This window comes from Pristiophorus japonicus, chromosome 9 (genome assembly GCF_044704955.1).
Source record: "Pristiophorus japonicus isolate sPriJap1 chromosome 9, sPriJap1.hap1, whole genome shotgun sequence".
NCBI lineage: Eukaryota > Metazoa > Chordata > Chondrichthyes > Pristiophoridae > Pristiophorus > Pristiophorus japonicus.
Genome location: NC_091985.1, coordinates 69,085,736 through 69,103,258, shown reverse-complemented (window position 1 = coordinate 69,103,258; position 17,523 = coordinate 69,085,736). Strand labels below are relative to the sequence as shown.

The 17,523-nt window shown below is 40.5% G+C and overlaps 1 protein-coding gene across 1 annotated transcript in view; it reads left to right on the top strand.

The window, feature by feature from the left end:
- tgfb2 (transforming growth factor, beta 2) overlaps nt 1-17,523 on the top strand; it is a 69,908-nt gene continuing 52,385 nt past the window's right edge. Inside the window, exon 1 of the mRNA XM_070889439.1 lies at nt 1-986. Coding sequence (XP_070745540.1) covers nt 641-986 — 346 coding nt within the window. The 5' untranslated portion in view covers nt 1-640. The remainder of the gene's footprint in view (nt 987-17,523) is intronic.

The window sequence follows — 17,523 nt, the reverse complement described above, 5'->3', positions numbered from 1 at the left end:
CTCCCTCACACGCACACACTCTCTCACTCACTCTCTCCCAGCCTGGGCTCTCAGACTAGGATGGAGCAGCCAAAGTAACGGTTCGCGAATGACGTGAGGCTCCCTGCTTCAGATTTAAAAAAACATATAAACCTTTTGTTATTCCTAAAAATCCAATCTCTTGCCAGCCTTAATTTTTTTTCAATTGAACTTAGCATTTGTCAAATTAGTTGTATTTTTTTGTAAGATTCTCCCATTTGTTTTTTTACCTCACCGTGGACTCTGGTGGAATAAAGCTGGTGTTTTATTGAGATTTTATAACTGGAGAAAAACAAAGGCTTTGAGAGAGAGAGAGAGAAAGTTGAGAGAAGTTGAAAGATTTGCTCCGGACTGCGATGAAGTGAAGGTGTGTTTATCTTCGGCAGGAGCAGTGTTACCGCCTGTACTGCAGCTGCAGAGAAGCCCAGCGCTTGGCAACTCATTGAACTGCACAGGACTTGAGAATCAAGGTTAAACAACAACAAAAAGTGCCTTTCCTCTTTCTTTTTTTGTAAATATCTAGTTTGTTGATTTTATTTTCGCGTGAAGATCACGATCTGCAGTTGATTTCCCCCCTACCCCACCCAGCCCCTCTTCAACTTCTAACTACCCAACTTTGAAAATGCACTACTCCATTTTCACTGTTTTTCTCACGCTGGATTTCGCGATGATCGCCGCTTGCCTGTCGACCTGCAACACTCTCGACATGGAACAGTTCATGAAAAAGAGGATCGAGGCCATCCGAGGGCAAATCCTCAGCAAACTCAAACTCACAAATCCCCCAGACAATTACCCGGAGCCAGAAGAGGTTTCGACGGAGGTGCTCGCGATTTACAACAGCACCAGGGATTTGCTTCTGGAGAAAGCAAACGAGAGGGCAGCGACTTGTGAACGCGAGAGGAGCGAAGAGGAGTATTACGCAAAAGAAGTTTACAAGATTGATATGAATGTATATAACCGCCCTGAAAGTAAGCCTGAACAGCAACTTAAAGAGATCGCATCCCCTTTTTGTCTGCCTCTGGGGACTGTAATCTATTTATCAAACATTAAGGTCACAGAAATGTGCTTATTTCAAATACGTATTTTAAAGATGCATGATTGGCAATGCTTCGTTTAAAGGAAGAGTCTGATAGTTTTAATCCCCAACCTTTGGCAGCAAAAAGGGATGCAATTCCTCTTTAAGAATTACTTAAACGTTTTTGCACGTATAAAAGACACTGCAAAAAAAGTTCAGCTGTTTGTTTTCGCGCTGAACTTTTTTTTAAATAGAAGATATAATCGATATGGTGTATAAGGCATGTGAAGTATTCGCCTATTTGCACACTGCAGTTTGTGCAGAGCAAACTGACGTGACTGGAAAAAAATAATAATGACATTTTTTGGTTTTGTTTATTTTTGTAGCGGTATGTTGGGTTGTGGGCGGTGTGCATGATCGTCTGACCACCAACCGGTTTTGGATAACACCCCGTGGAAATCACATCTAAAATATTAATCACAGAATCTCGAAGCTGCTGTCTTCAGTGGAGATGCTGACATTCCGAGACAGGTGCTATGTAAACAAACACGACAGTCAGGCACAGGGATAAATATTCTGATCGCCAGCTACCATTTAACTCTTAGTATGCTGAACTATCTTTTGTAGCTTTCAAAATACGCACTGAGATAATATCGCACAGAGTAAATAAAGTTGACTCGTGCATGCACGTTTCTAACGCTGAATATTGCAGAATGTAGAAATAAATAGATTAAACCACCCCAACCAATTTTTTAAATATGAACTAAAATCGCTATTCTTGGTTCAGCCACGTTGCTACAGTCTTCATTGGGTTAACTATCAGATGTTTACTTTGCATGAAAATTGCAATTTAAGTTAAAAGAATACATCAGCTCCACAGCCCTAAATAGTTACGGGATTTTTCAGGGAAGCAGTTACTAGAAACGAAACTGTAGAATCTTCCCCATATTCTTTCTTCGACCGTATTATATAGGCGGGATTAAGATTGTTGTTGAAATGATGTGTGAAATGTTAAACAACAAGTTATTTATCATCAAGCTTAAAAAAAACCATCGGATTTTAACAATCAGCTGTTGATGCTTAAGGCATTACTATAGTTCAGAACTGCAAGTGTACAGGAACCGTGTTCCAGTTCAATACATTGAGTATCAGTCCAGTGCATTTGCCGCAAGTTGTGTTCAGTTCAGGCAACAGCTCTTAACAACAAAGTTCACCCCCAGTGGCGTGCAATCCGCTATTTCTGTACGGAACACGTGCACGTTGAGTCGCCTTGCACCAGGTTAACGTAGAGACATTACTCAGTGTATAGTTTCACATCCAGTGCTATCTTTGGCCGTTACAAAAATATCGTCAACCTCCAGCTTGGGCAGAGTGCCAACATCATTACACACAAGAAATGGGTCAAAAGGGTAGTTGGAAGATATAACTTACGATATCATCGCAATTTATAGATTTTTAAGTTTTCTTGATAGCATTTATGGACCTGAATCGACTTATCCTGGTTTAGAAGAATGACAGTGGATCTTACATTTTCTACACAGAGTTCTAATTTATTGGAGGTTGAATCTCAAAGCGGCAGCTTATTAAAAGCTTTAGTAACTAAAACGAAATGACCGTAGTGTGACTAGAGGAAGTACCTGTGCTTTATACCTTGGAAAATATAAACTGTCTCAGTGGTTGCTGGGTACAAATCTGAGTAGAGCCGAGAAAGATTAAGGACGATTGGAATAGATTGCTGTTTAACAAGAAGTCCAGGCCAGGCAATGATATATATCCACAGTAATATTCTTGTAATCATTTGTAATGCAAATGTCAATCCTTCGAAAATACATGTGTTTTGAATTATTTACTCTAAAGCATTCAGGTAGAATTTTCTAATCTAAAATTTTGGACCTGTGGCTCTTATGAATATTTTCAAACCCAGTATATGGGTCGGGAAGATCGGATTGTTAAGAATCAAAATATGTTCGTATTTTATGACGTGTACACAGGGATTATGTTGGATAACTGAAAATAAAATAACCTGAGTGGGGGGTCGGGGCGGAATGAAATCCCTTTGTTGGATGTACAGCGTTTTCGGATGTCCTGAGATTCTGAAAGGCGCGATATAAATGCAAGTCTTTCCTTTTCTTTAATTCTGCATAATTTGGCACAATGAATAACTCCTTACTTTACATTGCATGCTCTGTGTTCCTGGTTTCACACTCCAGATTTCTTATTAATTGCTTCTGCCTCTAAAATCTGTGTTCTGTGTTGAATCCATGATCCAGACTCTGCTCCTGGGCATAAACTACAGGTTCCAGTCACCAAACTGCAGCTTTTGTACTCCAGCGCTTTATGTGCCTGATTATAAACTCCATGCTCCAGCTTTATGTTTCTGCACTGAACTCCAGGCTCCAAACCCAAGCCTCTGTGCTCTATGCTCTGTTCGCCTGAGGTGAGTTGTATGCATCGCAATGAACAAATTTCAACCAATCAGATGCCAGGAAGTAAGCAACACCGCTGTGCTGTCACTGAAGTTTATGAACAACTAGATCACATCTGCATTTGAAACAGAAAAAAAAGTGAGCGGGTATTTTTTCCAGCAACTTCCAGGGCAGCCTTGCACACAGCTCACGAAATGATGTTGTGGAGGTGTAAATGTTTTGGGTGATGAAGCGTAGTCCAGTGTCGTGCATAGCCTCACAGCGTGCGAGGAAACATGCAGTGTGACGGCCTCTCTCACAAGCTCGCACTCTAAAAATCTCACAAAACAAACTGGCTTCCCGACATTAAGAGCAGCGAGCTGCTTTGTGCTAACTTCTACTATACTAATATACTTCCCCAGAACTGAAAGGCCAAGCTAACCTGGGACGCGCAGAGTTTGGCCTTCGTGAGCCATACATTTTAGATTGTTTTATAAGTTTTTTGTAAGTTTTCTTCTCCCTGCTATTGGCCACGGTCTTAAAATGTATTTGGATTCAGGTGCTTCACACTGGCTCTTTTGCTTGTATTAGTTGTAATTTCATGAAGTGGTAAAAGGGGCCGAAAGAGATGCATTTCTGAAAATACATTTCAACATATTTTTCTTTTTAAAAGACAACAAACTGTCTCTGGACCACTTTTCAGCGATTCTCAATAAAGCGATCCGTTACTTTTCGGAGCCTCTTAAGGGGCTGCATTCTATGTGCATCCCCGTAAGGGTTATTAATCTTAAATTAAACATTTAAAAATAAAAATTGATGCACAAATACTTGAAATCAGTTTATGTCAATATTGGCCTGGATTAAAATGTTTCAAATTATTTTTCAAAAAAATTGAATTTTTATTGTATTTGCTGTAATGAAGGGATTTTTAATTAAATTTGAAAATCAGAACGTTTATATTTATTACAGTTGTCTAAACTGTTTAATTATTTGGGGGATTCCAGTAGGGTTTATAGGGAATTCTGTTCGGAAATGGAATCTTCCTTTTTCATTGGACGATCTAGCCCACCTGATCCCAGGTACGCTTCTGAACCGCCTGCATCCCTGGGCTCCGTGGGCTTTTGCGCAGGTGTATGCCTGGAGGCCCATGACCCGAACTTTCCATAGCTTTGGAACCAGGAGGTAACCGCCGACCACAAATTCAGGGCCATTATGCAGTACATGCCCATCAGGAAGACAATTCTCACTGCTTGGTCTTTCTGAATGCATGGGGTGTCAAAACATTTCAGGTGTACTAAGGCTGATAGCACATTGGTTAAGTACAGTGCAACTCTCAGTAAGATTTTTGTCTAATATGAAAAAAATCATTATCAAACTCCAGAAATCTCAGTTACGCTAGTATCAGATGACTTTGGGCTGTGCTGCGCCTAAATATTTGCCCAAACAATCTACCCGAGGGCATTATTCGCATAAATACAGGAAACACATGTGAGCTGGACTTTTGCATGGGGGCGGAGCTATGTAAATGAGCAGCAGAGAGTTTTGGCAGATGCATCTCGGAAGCGGTGCTAACAATCGAGGAAATTTGCGCATAGCGATGTATCAGCGTTAAACCACTGCAAATCAGCTATGTGCAAATTTCCTTGGAAAATATTGGCACTGCTCCACTTTTACACCACAGTTTCACTGAAACTTTCCAGGAAATTCCAGGCCATTATTCCATCCTGTGAACCTTCTTCCAACTAATTTTCGCCACACTTTTTTCTCATTATTATTTGGCTCAGGAGGGATTTTTAACATTTTAGGTTAACAGTTCTGCTCAGCAGTTTCCAGCTATTGATGTATTTACACAGGATAGAAAATATTCACTGTTCTATAGGTGCTGCTATAAAACCTGATTATTTGTCATATAGTGGCACTCATCAAACAAATGGTGCCAAATCATTTGTAAATTTTTTTTTATAAAAGTGATAATTTTGCTCCTTATTTAGGAAATAATTTCTGTAACTCTAGTGTAAATTCCTAAAATGCCACTGAATTGTGGTTTTCACAGAAGGATTTGTGAAATGCCCTAAAAACTCTGGTAAAATTCCCAGAATCTCATAATAAAAACAGAATATGACTTCAGCTGTTTCAAACTAGTCGTCCTAATTATAAATGGACAGAATGCTGGATTGCAATTTACAAAAATATAGTTAAAAAGTCCTGGAATCCCATGTAATCAAAACATAATTTGACTAATTCAGTCACTGTAAATAAATGGTCCAGCCTATAAGTAAAATAAAATTGGAAAAATAAATTAAAGAAGGTCTGGATTTGCAATCAAATGCAATTCTCAAGGCAGCTGCACAATGTTGCAGATCTCAATGCTGCATGGTCTTTTCTATCGCTTTTGTTAAAAAGAGCCATGTCACACAGTTGACAGGAGTAATGAAAACATTTGTTGGCTTGTGGAAGCAGGTTTGAATCCAGTCTATAAACGCCGTGTTATTGAATGATTTGATTGCTTTGCTGTAGCTTCAGACAGAAAACATGATTACAGCTGATGTTTCTGATTGCTGCTGTCGGTTATCAAAAATATGTAACCACTATCCTCGGCTTTATATATTTTACAAATCACCAAAAACAGATGGAAATCCAAAACTTGACTCCAGTGTCATAGGAAATACAAATTAAAGGCATTTAGTGCAAGGAAACGTGACATGACAAAACACTTCAAATCAAGTAATTATTTTGGTTCCCCAGCAATCCCAATAAGAAACAGCTAATGCCATTCTAACATAGTTAAATAATTGTCTGGAATATTTCAGCAAATGATCCTCGGGTTAAACCTTTTATGTGACTGGAAAGTTGGAACTGCCCTAACAACCCTTTTTATAGGAATATTCAGAAGATGCACAATTGTGTCTGGGTTTAAAACGTGTTCAGGTGGTCTGTTGGCACTGTTCGGCACTTTAGAGTCTTTCTAACGTTAAGAGAAAATGGACTCTTAAGCCTCTCCTAACATAAAAAGAAGCCAGGGAGTGGAGCTCCATGCATGTGCGGAAACACACATGCACAGAGCTCTTTCCTGTCGGGCAGAGTATGATTTCCAGCCACGCGCAGTCCAATTTCCAAGTCGGGTATTGCTGGCTGCATTTCACAGTCTACAGTTACTGGTCTCAGACAGTAGTCCAGTTTAACTGAAGGCTTACTGAAGAGCAGTGGCTGCTGAAAGCTAGTTTTTATATATGTTTTTATATACAGTTCCACAAAGGTCATTTCAAAGTGTACCTATTTAGCCAAGTTAATTTGGGAAGGCTAGTGGTTGAAAATGAAAAGCTGTCTACTCAGGGAGATTATTAATCATCCACTGATTTATCACATGCAATTACTGATGCGTCATTGCAGTCAATGTAGTGTTTTCCTGATATTTCCAAGTTCTCGTCAATGAGGAGGTGATCTTGGATAAGCTAGTTCCAACCAGATCTTAATACCTATCTAAGAGTGTCCTTAATATATTACTTTACTGACAACATTTATCAGCTTTAGGGGTATTTGTAGACAAATCTAGGAAATCTTTACATTGTATTCAGCCTGAGATTCAGTGGGAAATAGGTTTCAAAGTACAAAAGTTCAATGCACTGAAAAACATTGAGGAGACTGGTAAATGAAATGCTGACAGATGCAAGGCCACTTGGCCTAACCTGGCACTGCACGTGTGTACTGAAACAATGCCAAACGTGCGGTACAAATATGACAAATGTATGTTGATGTGTGCTGGTGGCAATATAACCTGAAAGAGGTGATCGTGACACATTAATCATGTGCATCAGTTTCAGTATAAAACAATCAGTCTAAAACCCGATTCGAAAGATATTTTTTTTCTGAAACAAACTCTGGTGATCGGCTGTACAGTACATCCATTCACATTTAGTGATTGACAAGGGCCAAATGCCTCAGTTCTTTTCCATTAAAAATGTAACCAGCAATCAGAAGCTGTCTGCGTGCATTTTGTGGAATTCAGACTGCCTCAACTTCATGGTAATACAAGTTGGTGCACCAGTCTGTTGAGGTGTTATCCCCTCTCCCAATCATAGCCTCCTGCCTGCCCCAAACCCTACCATCTTTTGTCCTTCAAAACAAATACCCCCAACTCACTCACTACTGTCCTCTCCCATTACTGATTGCTTTTCCTCTAGTACACAGGTTTTGATGCTTCACAACTGTCTTGCTTCCACCTTCATTGCTCTCATCCCCACCATTGCACTCAAACCCACTGTTCAGAGTGTCACATCTGCCACTCAGCAGATTTTAGTCCTCCGAGTCTTTTGGACCGTGCACTAGCTGTACTTTCTTACTTCTCTGTCTTTGGTAAGTAGGTTTTAGCAAAGGCTTGTCAGAGTGCAAAGAAAAACTAACATGCTCACAGTATGTAGTTACTGATTGATGGGTTCGGTATGGTAGAGCAGATATGTAATTCCCTGCAGAGTGAGCTATATTTTTAACTGTGTCAAGAAGGAAAGTTGCAGAGCAGCAGTCAGATATCTTTCCCACAGATCGGGAGGGCATATCGAGGGTGGGTCACTTCATGCGAGTGTTGCACACTAACTAGCGACAGGTACAAAGTGGCAACTAAAGGCTGAGAGCAGGTCACTTGTGCACTCTCTGGTCAGTATGTAACATGAGGAGACTGACAAAATGGAAGCATATCGCAAACTAAATGAGATAAAAGTAGTACAGTACTTTGGATTATATTCCTCATTCAGTTTGCTTCAGGTAAAATGCTTGAAGTATATAACACAGTTAGGCTTTCTGGTTTTATTTTGCATTTTATATGGTTTTTAATGCTTATTTTAGACATTTTCTCTGTGCTTTCAATTTTTCTTTCATTAAGAAAAGTTAAATTTGGCGTAAAATTCTGTGCAAAGCAAATAATGTAGAGCATTTCCAAATGGCCAGTTTCAGTGTAATCTGACAGATAGAATAAATGTTTTGTCTGTATTATGGTTGAGGTAAGTAAAATAATATTTTTATTTTCCAGAAAGCAGTATTTAATTAACACACAAAACATAGGTATAATATATAGCAGGCAAATATATAATATAGCTTTTTTTAGCCTTTTGCCCTTAATTTTAGTGTATACTCAATGTTATCGAAATAAATACTGACTTCAACATTTTCCTTTCAGGAGGAAAAATGGTATCAGGTTTTAATGATTAAACCTAAAAGCAGCAATCCTACATGCAGTGTGTCTAGGCATGGTCTGTGAAGCAGATTTAATTTTAAATGAGCAATAGTAGACAGTGTTATAATATTACGATCTAAGCAATATTTAGTATGGTAAGAATGTGTATTTAACGCTCTATTTCGTAAGCTTGTTTCTTGTGTTTTTAGCATGTATTTTGTGTTCATCAAGATGATGAATGTTAATATTAAGGAATGGAACACTTTCCATGCCTGTCACTCAGTGTCGGCACCAAGCATTCTGAAGCCAGCTACAGCATGGTTAGATGAAGAGGAAAGCTCTCTACTCTGACCAATGATGCACTTGTGGCCCATCCTGAGCAATCTGAATTGAACCACTGTGATATGTTTTCATTACCCACACCAGACATCCTGTGGCCTGTCTATGTAGGATTGCCAAAATGGCGCTAATTAGTATTGGCAAGTTTTGTGCTGAGGATCCTTGTGCTAGGAACTGGTTTAACTGCAGCAACATTTTTGACAATCCACGAGATAATGGTAAAAATGGTTTCCAAACATCAGGAAATTCCTTGTAGCTGCTCTTGCTCTGTCAAAGTTACTTTTCCGGAAGTGCACGGGAAGCACGTTTTGCCGCACGCCTGGCAAAGTTAAGCCAGCAGAGTGGGAGCAGCTCTGAGGAGTTTCCTAGCCAAAGTTTCCGCCACGTAATTGTAAATGCATTACAATCCTCAGGGAAATGAATCCCTGTGGAGTGAGCTTACCTGGAAAGCAGTAGCAACCTTTACCTGTGCACAGTTTTGGGAAACTGATTCTATTCACTGTTTGTAAAGCTACATTAGGACTCAGAGCAAGCTTTGTGATTGGTAGCAGAAATGAGCTTGTTATTAATTAAAACGTATTAAAAACACAGCTGGGTTGTAAATGGGCGGTAGTGGATCAACCGTCCGTTTTACACCCCGCTGAAAGAGAAATTTGAAGAGTGTGTAAAACGGGTGGCCAATCCGTTACCTGCTGTTTTCTACGCAGTGGTAAAAGTGAAAATCCACCCCATTGAAACAAGAGCAATGCAGACACCCCAGGAACAGTTTCTAGACTTTAAGAGGATCATCTCTGTAGCCAAAGACAGTCCAACTGTTTCAGGCAGCACCATGAAGAATTTACTTTATGATCCTACCAAAATGTTTACTTTCCCGAACAGCAGGAAGCACTGCAAATTAATTCCACTCTTTACGATGGACTATAAAAGAATATTTAAAGCTTGTATGATTTTATGAAAAAAGTGTATGAAAACTGATATCGTCAAGTGAAGTTTTCCAAAATAAATGCCATGCAACATAACATTCTACATTCCCCCTCCAGTCTTATTTATGGCATCTGAAATATTTTCCAGTCAGTCAAAATGACAGCAGGAAACAGTTGTCTTCGTTTGAGTGCCTGTAAAATTGCTTTCCATTGTTCAAATTAAATGTTGATTGAAACAATCCAGAAATTCTTGAAAAGATAAATAGTAACAATAAAACAAAGTTCTGTGGCTCTGACATTTGATAGCTTTGATTTACAGAGTCCGTGGTAACAGATAAGGATGTGTAGCTGTGACTGGGGGTATTTTTGAAGGGTAGTACAACAAGAAGGAAGCAGATACTTTAGATATTTTTAAGTATGTCTGCATTGCATTTCTCCCCACTTACCCTGCACTCCCTCCGATACTCGATACTGGGATGGATGCATGAGTGTCTTGGCGTGATTTTCCCTTTCCTTTTCCTTTCAGTTGGGGAGGGGGGGATGCGGAGAGACAAGACCTTAGTTTTACGCTACGCTCGACTCTTGGGAGCATGACTACCACCATGCATGATGAATCAATGGCTCATCTAACTAGAAGTTGTTGTTTTTGTATCTTCACACTCTTTCCTTGGAGAATAGTGTGAAATAATGGAAGGATTCACAGGCTGATCAACAGTCATGACAAGCCATGATGTAAACGCTCTTTCAAAGGCTGTAACCATCTTTATAACAGCTAATAGGGTGGCTAGTCCTATAAGGCGGGTTTTATGGGCTCTCACAGCCCATGTGGTGGGGTAGGGGGGGAGAACTCTCATCTATTGGATGCGAGTCTCCCTGCTGGATGCTAACCTAGAATTGAGAGGCAGAGTTTTGGCCTCTATTCTCCAGGACTCACTGGAGAGAAATTCGAACACTGCATCTTCTGACTCAGAGACAGGAATGCTATCACTAAGCCAAAGGCTCGCTCCCATCTAGCTGGAAGTGAAAGTATTACATTTCTATTTCTAGTCTGCCCGTCACTCTAATTATTATCTACTAAATTTCCAATAATAGAATCTTTTAGGCAAAAAAACCTAATTTCCGAGGGAATGTTGAAATTCTGTCCTGAAAGGGTTAAGTGAGTGTTCTCTATAGCGGAAACAAAAATGAGTTTAGAATGTAATTTTGTGTAAACACGCCAAAATATCTGTCAGCCAAAGGTGTTGTCATGGTGACCTCTATATCCCAAAACATATTTCATGTAGGTTGGATAAACTTGCTGTCCTGGCCACTTACAGTTATTTTTATTGGCCAGTTTTTTTGAGGTCACCTGGACTCAGTGGATTATGGAAAATAATCCAGAATGCAGGCGATGCCAAGATTTGTGTGAAAATATTTCAAGGCCCACAATTGAAGGAATGCTGCTGATGGTGGTCTCATTGTCTAGCTACCAGATATTGAGAAGAACATACCATATACAACAAGGAACAAGGAACATTATTCCATCAGTGTAAAGGATGACTCATGATATAGTATTATATTCCCTTTATGGACTAAAACTAGAAAATAGGAACAGGAATAGGGCATTCAGCCTCTTGAACCTGCTCCGCCATTCCATTAGATCTGTATCTTAACTCCATTTACCCTCCTTGGTTCTTTATCCCTTAGTACCCTTGCTTAACAAAAATCTATCAATCCTAGTTTTGAAAATTCCATTGGTCTAACGTCAACAGCTTTTTGGGGGAAAGAGTTCCAGACTTGTACTACTCTTTGTGTAAAGAAATGCCTCCTGAACGGCCTAGCTCCAATTTTAAGGTTATGCTCCCTTGTTCTGGAGTCTCCCACCAGGAGTGTATACTCTTATAATAACACTGGTAATTTATTATTTTGTGTTACTGTGTATTATTCCTTAGGTTTGCTTGGACAATGTGCTGTAGCACTGTGCCAACTCGTTATGGGATTTCACTCAGAGACTGCAGTAAACACAATAATACTGTGGTTTGATATATTCCCTCAACTCTAACTTAAAATATTCAGGCTTCAAAATTCACAGAAGATCAGTTTCATACATATGATCCCATTTTTGGAAGGTTGGATTTTGTGACCATTACTGCTGAGGAAGGGCCCATTTTTCTGCTTTTTCCACTCAGCGCATCACATACTTCCAGGTCAGGTACAATGCTGATGATGTCATTTTTATATCTGGATAGAAGTGATGTGCATTAAAATTGCTGCCTCACTTAAGTGCCTCAGTTTCCTCCAAAATGTAGAGCACCACTACACATGCGCACTAATAGGATGCAAATGGATTTATACATATGGGATGATACACTGATTTTTGGACTTAGATTTGTTCCTATAAGTAGATAGGCTGATGTCATGACATGCATTGGTTTCTGGGGTACTTTGTCAACTCCAACTGTTATACTGGAGCTGGCACAGTGACTCCAACATTCAGCCACCTACTCAGGAAATTGTTTCTGGAGGTGCAGCAGCCAAATCAGTGTGTAATTGGCAGCTCTAGACTAAGATTTTCAGTCAAATTTATACTACCATCGGAGTAAAGTGGGGGTGAAAATTCTAGATACAATGATCACTTCCTCCAAGGATTCACAAAGGAAAACTTGAACAAGATGGCCTCTCAATTTTAAAAGTAAAATTCAGGATTTCAATATAAATGACTTGGAAGTTTTGGACAAGCTGAAAGGGCTTAAAACAAATAAATCCCCAAGGATAGTTGATATTTATTCCAGAGTGTCGAAAGAGACTAGAGAGGAGATCTGTAAGGCACTGACAAACATTATGTGAGAGTCATTGGACACTGTGGAGATACTGCTAGATTGGAAACATGCCTATACCCTAGACAAGCAGCAGGAAATAGGAGAGGTTGCAAAAACATAGCAGGTCCATTACTATCTTTGGAGAGAACTGTTAGGTTAATTATTTTGGTCATACAGCCCTAACAAGAAAAAGGGATATTGATAATTGGAGGTGGAAGCCTAATACAGCTGATATGGTAGGGGTACAGTAGCATAGTGGTTATGTTACTGGACTAGTAATCCAGATGTCTGGACTAATGATCCAGAGATGCAAGCTCAAATCCCTCCTTGGCAGTTGGGGAATTTAAATTCAGTTAATTAAATAAATCAGGAATAAAAAAACTAGTATCAGGAATGGTGACCATGAAACTATGGGATTGTTGTAAAAAAACCCATCTGGCTCACTAATGTCCTTTAGGGAAGGAAATCTGCTGTCCTTACCCAGTCTGGCCTATAATCTGACTCCAGACCCACAGCAATGTGGTTGACTCTTAACTGCCCTCTGAAATGGGGGCCCAGAAGAGGTGAGGGCCCAGGGGCAGCATGGGCCAGCCCATACTAGATCCGTGGATCTGGAATATTAGGTCCTTCATTGAAACACCTGAGAACTTATCCCTTTTTGGCATGGAAGCAAGTCATCCTCATTTCGAGGGATTGCCGATGATTTATTGCAAAGGGGATGGAGTATAAAAGCAGGGAAGTCTTGCTACAGCTATACAGGGTATTGGTGAGGCCACACCTGGAATACTGCGTGCAGTTTGAGTTTCTATATTTACGAAAGGATATACTTGCTTTGGAGGCAGTTCAGAGAAGGTTCACTAGGTTGATTCTGGAGATGAGGGGGTTGACTTATGAGGAAAGGTTGAGTAGGTTGGGCCTCTACTCATTGGAATTCAGAAGAATGAGAGGTGATCTTATCGAAATGTATAAGATTATGAGGGGGCTTGACAAGGTGGATGCAGAGAGGATGTTTCCACTGATGGGGGAGACTAGAACTAGAGGGCATGATCATAGAATAAGGGTCCACCCATTTAAGACAGAGATGAGGAGAAACTTCTTCTCTGAAAGGGTTGTAAATCTGTGGAATTTGCTGCCTCAGAAAGTTGTGGAAGCTGGGACATTGAATAAATTTAAGACAGAAATAGAGAGTTTCTTAAAAGATAAGGGGTTATGGGGAGTGGGCAGGGAAATGGAGCTGAGTCCATGATCAGATCAGCCATGATCTTATTGAATGGCAGAGCAGGCTCGAGGGGCCGTATGGCCTACTCCTGTTCCTATTTCTTATGTTCTTATGATGATGATGATGATGATGATATTCCAAAAGAGTGACAAAACTGGCACAGGGAATGACAACCCAATAGTCTTATTTCAATTTTATGTAAAATAATTTAACCAATTATCAGGCGTAAACCTGAGGATTATCTGTACAAAATTAACCTAGTAAACACCAGCGAACATGGCTTTATACAGGCAAGATCCTGCCTGACGAAATGCTTTGATTTCTTTTAGAAGTGATAGCCAAGTCAACTGTGCTAAACCCTGTGACTTCCAAAAGCAATTGATAAAGTTCCAGATAACTAAACTCCAAGCTGTGGGCATTCAGGGCAAAACATGGGTATGGATAAGAAATTGAATGAAGAGTAGAAATGATTGAGTATTAGTTAGAGGAGTATTAGTTAGATGGATAATGTCAGGGTGGTGGAGGGAAGTATTGAGTGGGGTGTCCCAGAACTCAGTGTTAGGGCCAGTGCTGTTTCTAATGGCTTGGATTCAGAAACTCTAATATAAATTGGTCAAATTTCAAGGCAATACCAAACTAAGAAGTGCAGTGAAATCAGTGAGGCAGCCCAGAAACTACAGAATGAGTTAAACAAAATATGCGAGTGGGCTGAACAATGATGGATGAAATTTAGTGAAGACAAATACAAAATATTGCACAGAGGGAAGAAAAAATAGACAATTTACGCACTCCATGAATGGTGTGTAAGTAGCTAAGGATGAAAGAAACCTAGGAGTATTAGTAGATTCAATGCTCAACTTGTACAACCAATGTAGGGCAGAAATCAAAAAAGCCAAATTGAACGTTGAACTACATAGCCAAGACAATAGAATACAAATCAGAGGAAGTCATGATCAAACTGTACAGTGTTCTGATCAGATCGCATCTTGAGTACTGTGCCTAGTTCTGGTTACTGAGAAATAAGGAAGATATTTAATTGTTGGAAGCAATGCAAGGAAGAGCCATCAGGCTGATCCCCCATTCAGGGATCTGAGCTATGAGGGAAGACTGACGACATTAGTGCCTTTTAGCTGAAAAGGAGGCATCTGAAAGATGTATAAGAGAGCATATGGCATTGGAAACGTTATTCTGGAATACTATTTTAAATTAAACTGTGAGAGTAGGACAAGGGGACACAGATTCAAACCAATAAAAGGTAACTTTAGGACTGATATCTTGGAATGGGAATCTGGGTAGAGTAGTGGAGGTGAAAACTTTGGAATCACATAAGAAATAACTTGATGCAGCGATTGGGAGAGTGTCGGGTTGTTCAGGATGGATGAATTAAAATTGGCTAAATGATCTTCCTCATCTGTAAGTAACTTAGTTTTCTCTAAATTTATCTCAGAACAGCACCTTCTGCTGCACCAATCTGACACTTGCATTTGTCGCAGGCTCCAACTTTATTGATTCTGAATGAAGCTGTCAATTTAGTGTCACTTAGTGCTGAAGTATGGGAAGGTTTATTTTGTTCATTTGTATTTTTGGGAAGTGGGTTGAGACTGCACTAACTTATTTCATTTAATAGACCTACAACCGACAGGGAGAGTAGACTTCCATCCCACAAGTCTGGGCTGTATTTATTCTCAGCCAATTTCCTATCTCCTTCTCTGCGAAAGGCTTTGGCTCCTCACTGGGTACAGTTCAAAGAATTCCCATCATCTTTTGATACCATGTCCAAATGATTGTTACGCGTTACATTTGACATTGAGGGGGCAATTTTAACCTTAAAAAGAAGGATGGGTCTGGAGCGTGGGAGTAGTTAAATTGTTAAAAATCAGATTCACGACCTGAACCCATCTCCAACCCGCCCACTTCTGATTTTAATGGGGACGGGCGACCAACCCCCTTCCAGGGGGAAGGACGTCAATTTAAATATAATGAGGCTGAAAGACTCTTTTTTAACCTCCATTTTGTTTTTAACTGCATGTGGACGGGTTTCACACATTTCGTAAAACTCGACAGTATCAGCAAGGTGAGGACTTCTGCATCCAGGAGGTAAGTGACTTTATACCTATCTCCTAGATCCAGGGTCCCTGACTAACCCACCCCCCTCCCCACGAGGCCTCCGATCACCCCCACAGGCATTCCTCCCCCTCCCCCAGCGATGATGCTGAAGCCAGCCACGATCCTCCAGTGGCCAGCCACGATCTTCCCTTCACCCCCATCCATCCTCCTGACCTGATCCTCTCTCTCCCCCCCCCCCCATCGATCCTCTGCCCGACCACTCTCACCGCCCCCCCCACCCCCGCTTTATACATTTTAACGGCCTGGCCTGACCTCTGATCCTCTATTCCCCCACCCCCGATCCATTTAATGCCCGGCCCCCACGCAAACCCTCCCTACCTCCTCTGTGTGGCCACAGGACTACCCGCCTGCAGCCAGCCATTCTCTCAATCTGGCTGGATGCGGGCAGGAAACTGAGGCCCCGTACACAAATCAGGCCCTGCCGTTAAAGTCGGCAGGGTTTGAGCCGACCTCCCAGGTTTCCCAACTGCCTCGGAGCCCCCCTGACCCCAACCAGCCTTCTTCCTTAAAATTCTAGCCTGAGTGTCACGAGGCTATTCAACAAGAGAGGTATCACAACCAAGCCTGATCCTACTCTCATCTGATGTTCACACGCACACATTTCCAGCAGCGGCCACTGGATGATTTGGGAGCAGAAGCCCTAACCTACCTAGTCCAGGTGCTGAGACTGATTGTACCACCTCTACCACTGCCTCTGCAGAGACCAGGTAAAAAGTCAAGTCTGGGGCCTTCCTGGCCTGTATAGCTCAGCTACTTGATATATTTGCTGAACGATTAGGGAGCTGGTTGGCCTGATTTTGAAATCCAGAGATGGAGGCACAATATGCTAAACGATTGCACCATTCAACCCCAAAGAGCAACAGATTTTGAAATTATGTTTGCAGACATCTGCTATTACTGAAGTTGTTTAGACCTCTAGTACATGTATATTTTGAAAATTACCAGAAAATTTTAATGTTTAAATGGTTGAAGTACTGCAACGATCATTACAACTCAGTACCATCTTTTCAACTAATCAGATGGTGGACGCCTTTAGTTGACAGCTCAACCACAGGGAGGCTTTTCCGCATCCACATATTGAAGTCTTTAAGAGATGCTTCCACTTTTCTAAAAGGAAAGGGAATTAAATTACAAGACTGGCAAGACAAAACCATGAAATTAGTCCTATGAATTTCAATTCAAACAACTTCTCAACAGGGAAAAGTGAATATATGTATGTAGGATAACGCATGGTTGAGAGAAAGTAACAAACCAGTTATTTAATTGAAGAATCCAGGTAACATCATAAGTGGCAAGAGCACAGCTCAAAATGTTCAGGGACCTCGACTGAACCTCTGAGATTAAATTACAGCCTTTTACTTCATTTCAACCATATTATTTGTTATATAATACTTTCTTTAACTAGCTCTTATGTTAATGCCTGATATCTTGCAGAATGCGGATAAATTTGGTGGAAGTCTGTTGTGGCTGTACTGCTGAAATGCATTATTAATTTGCCAGTTACATTAGTGC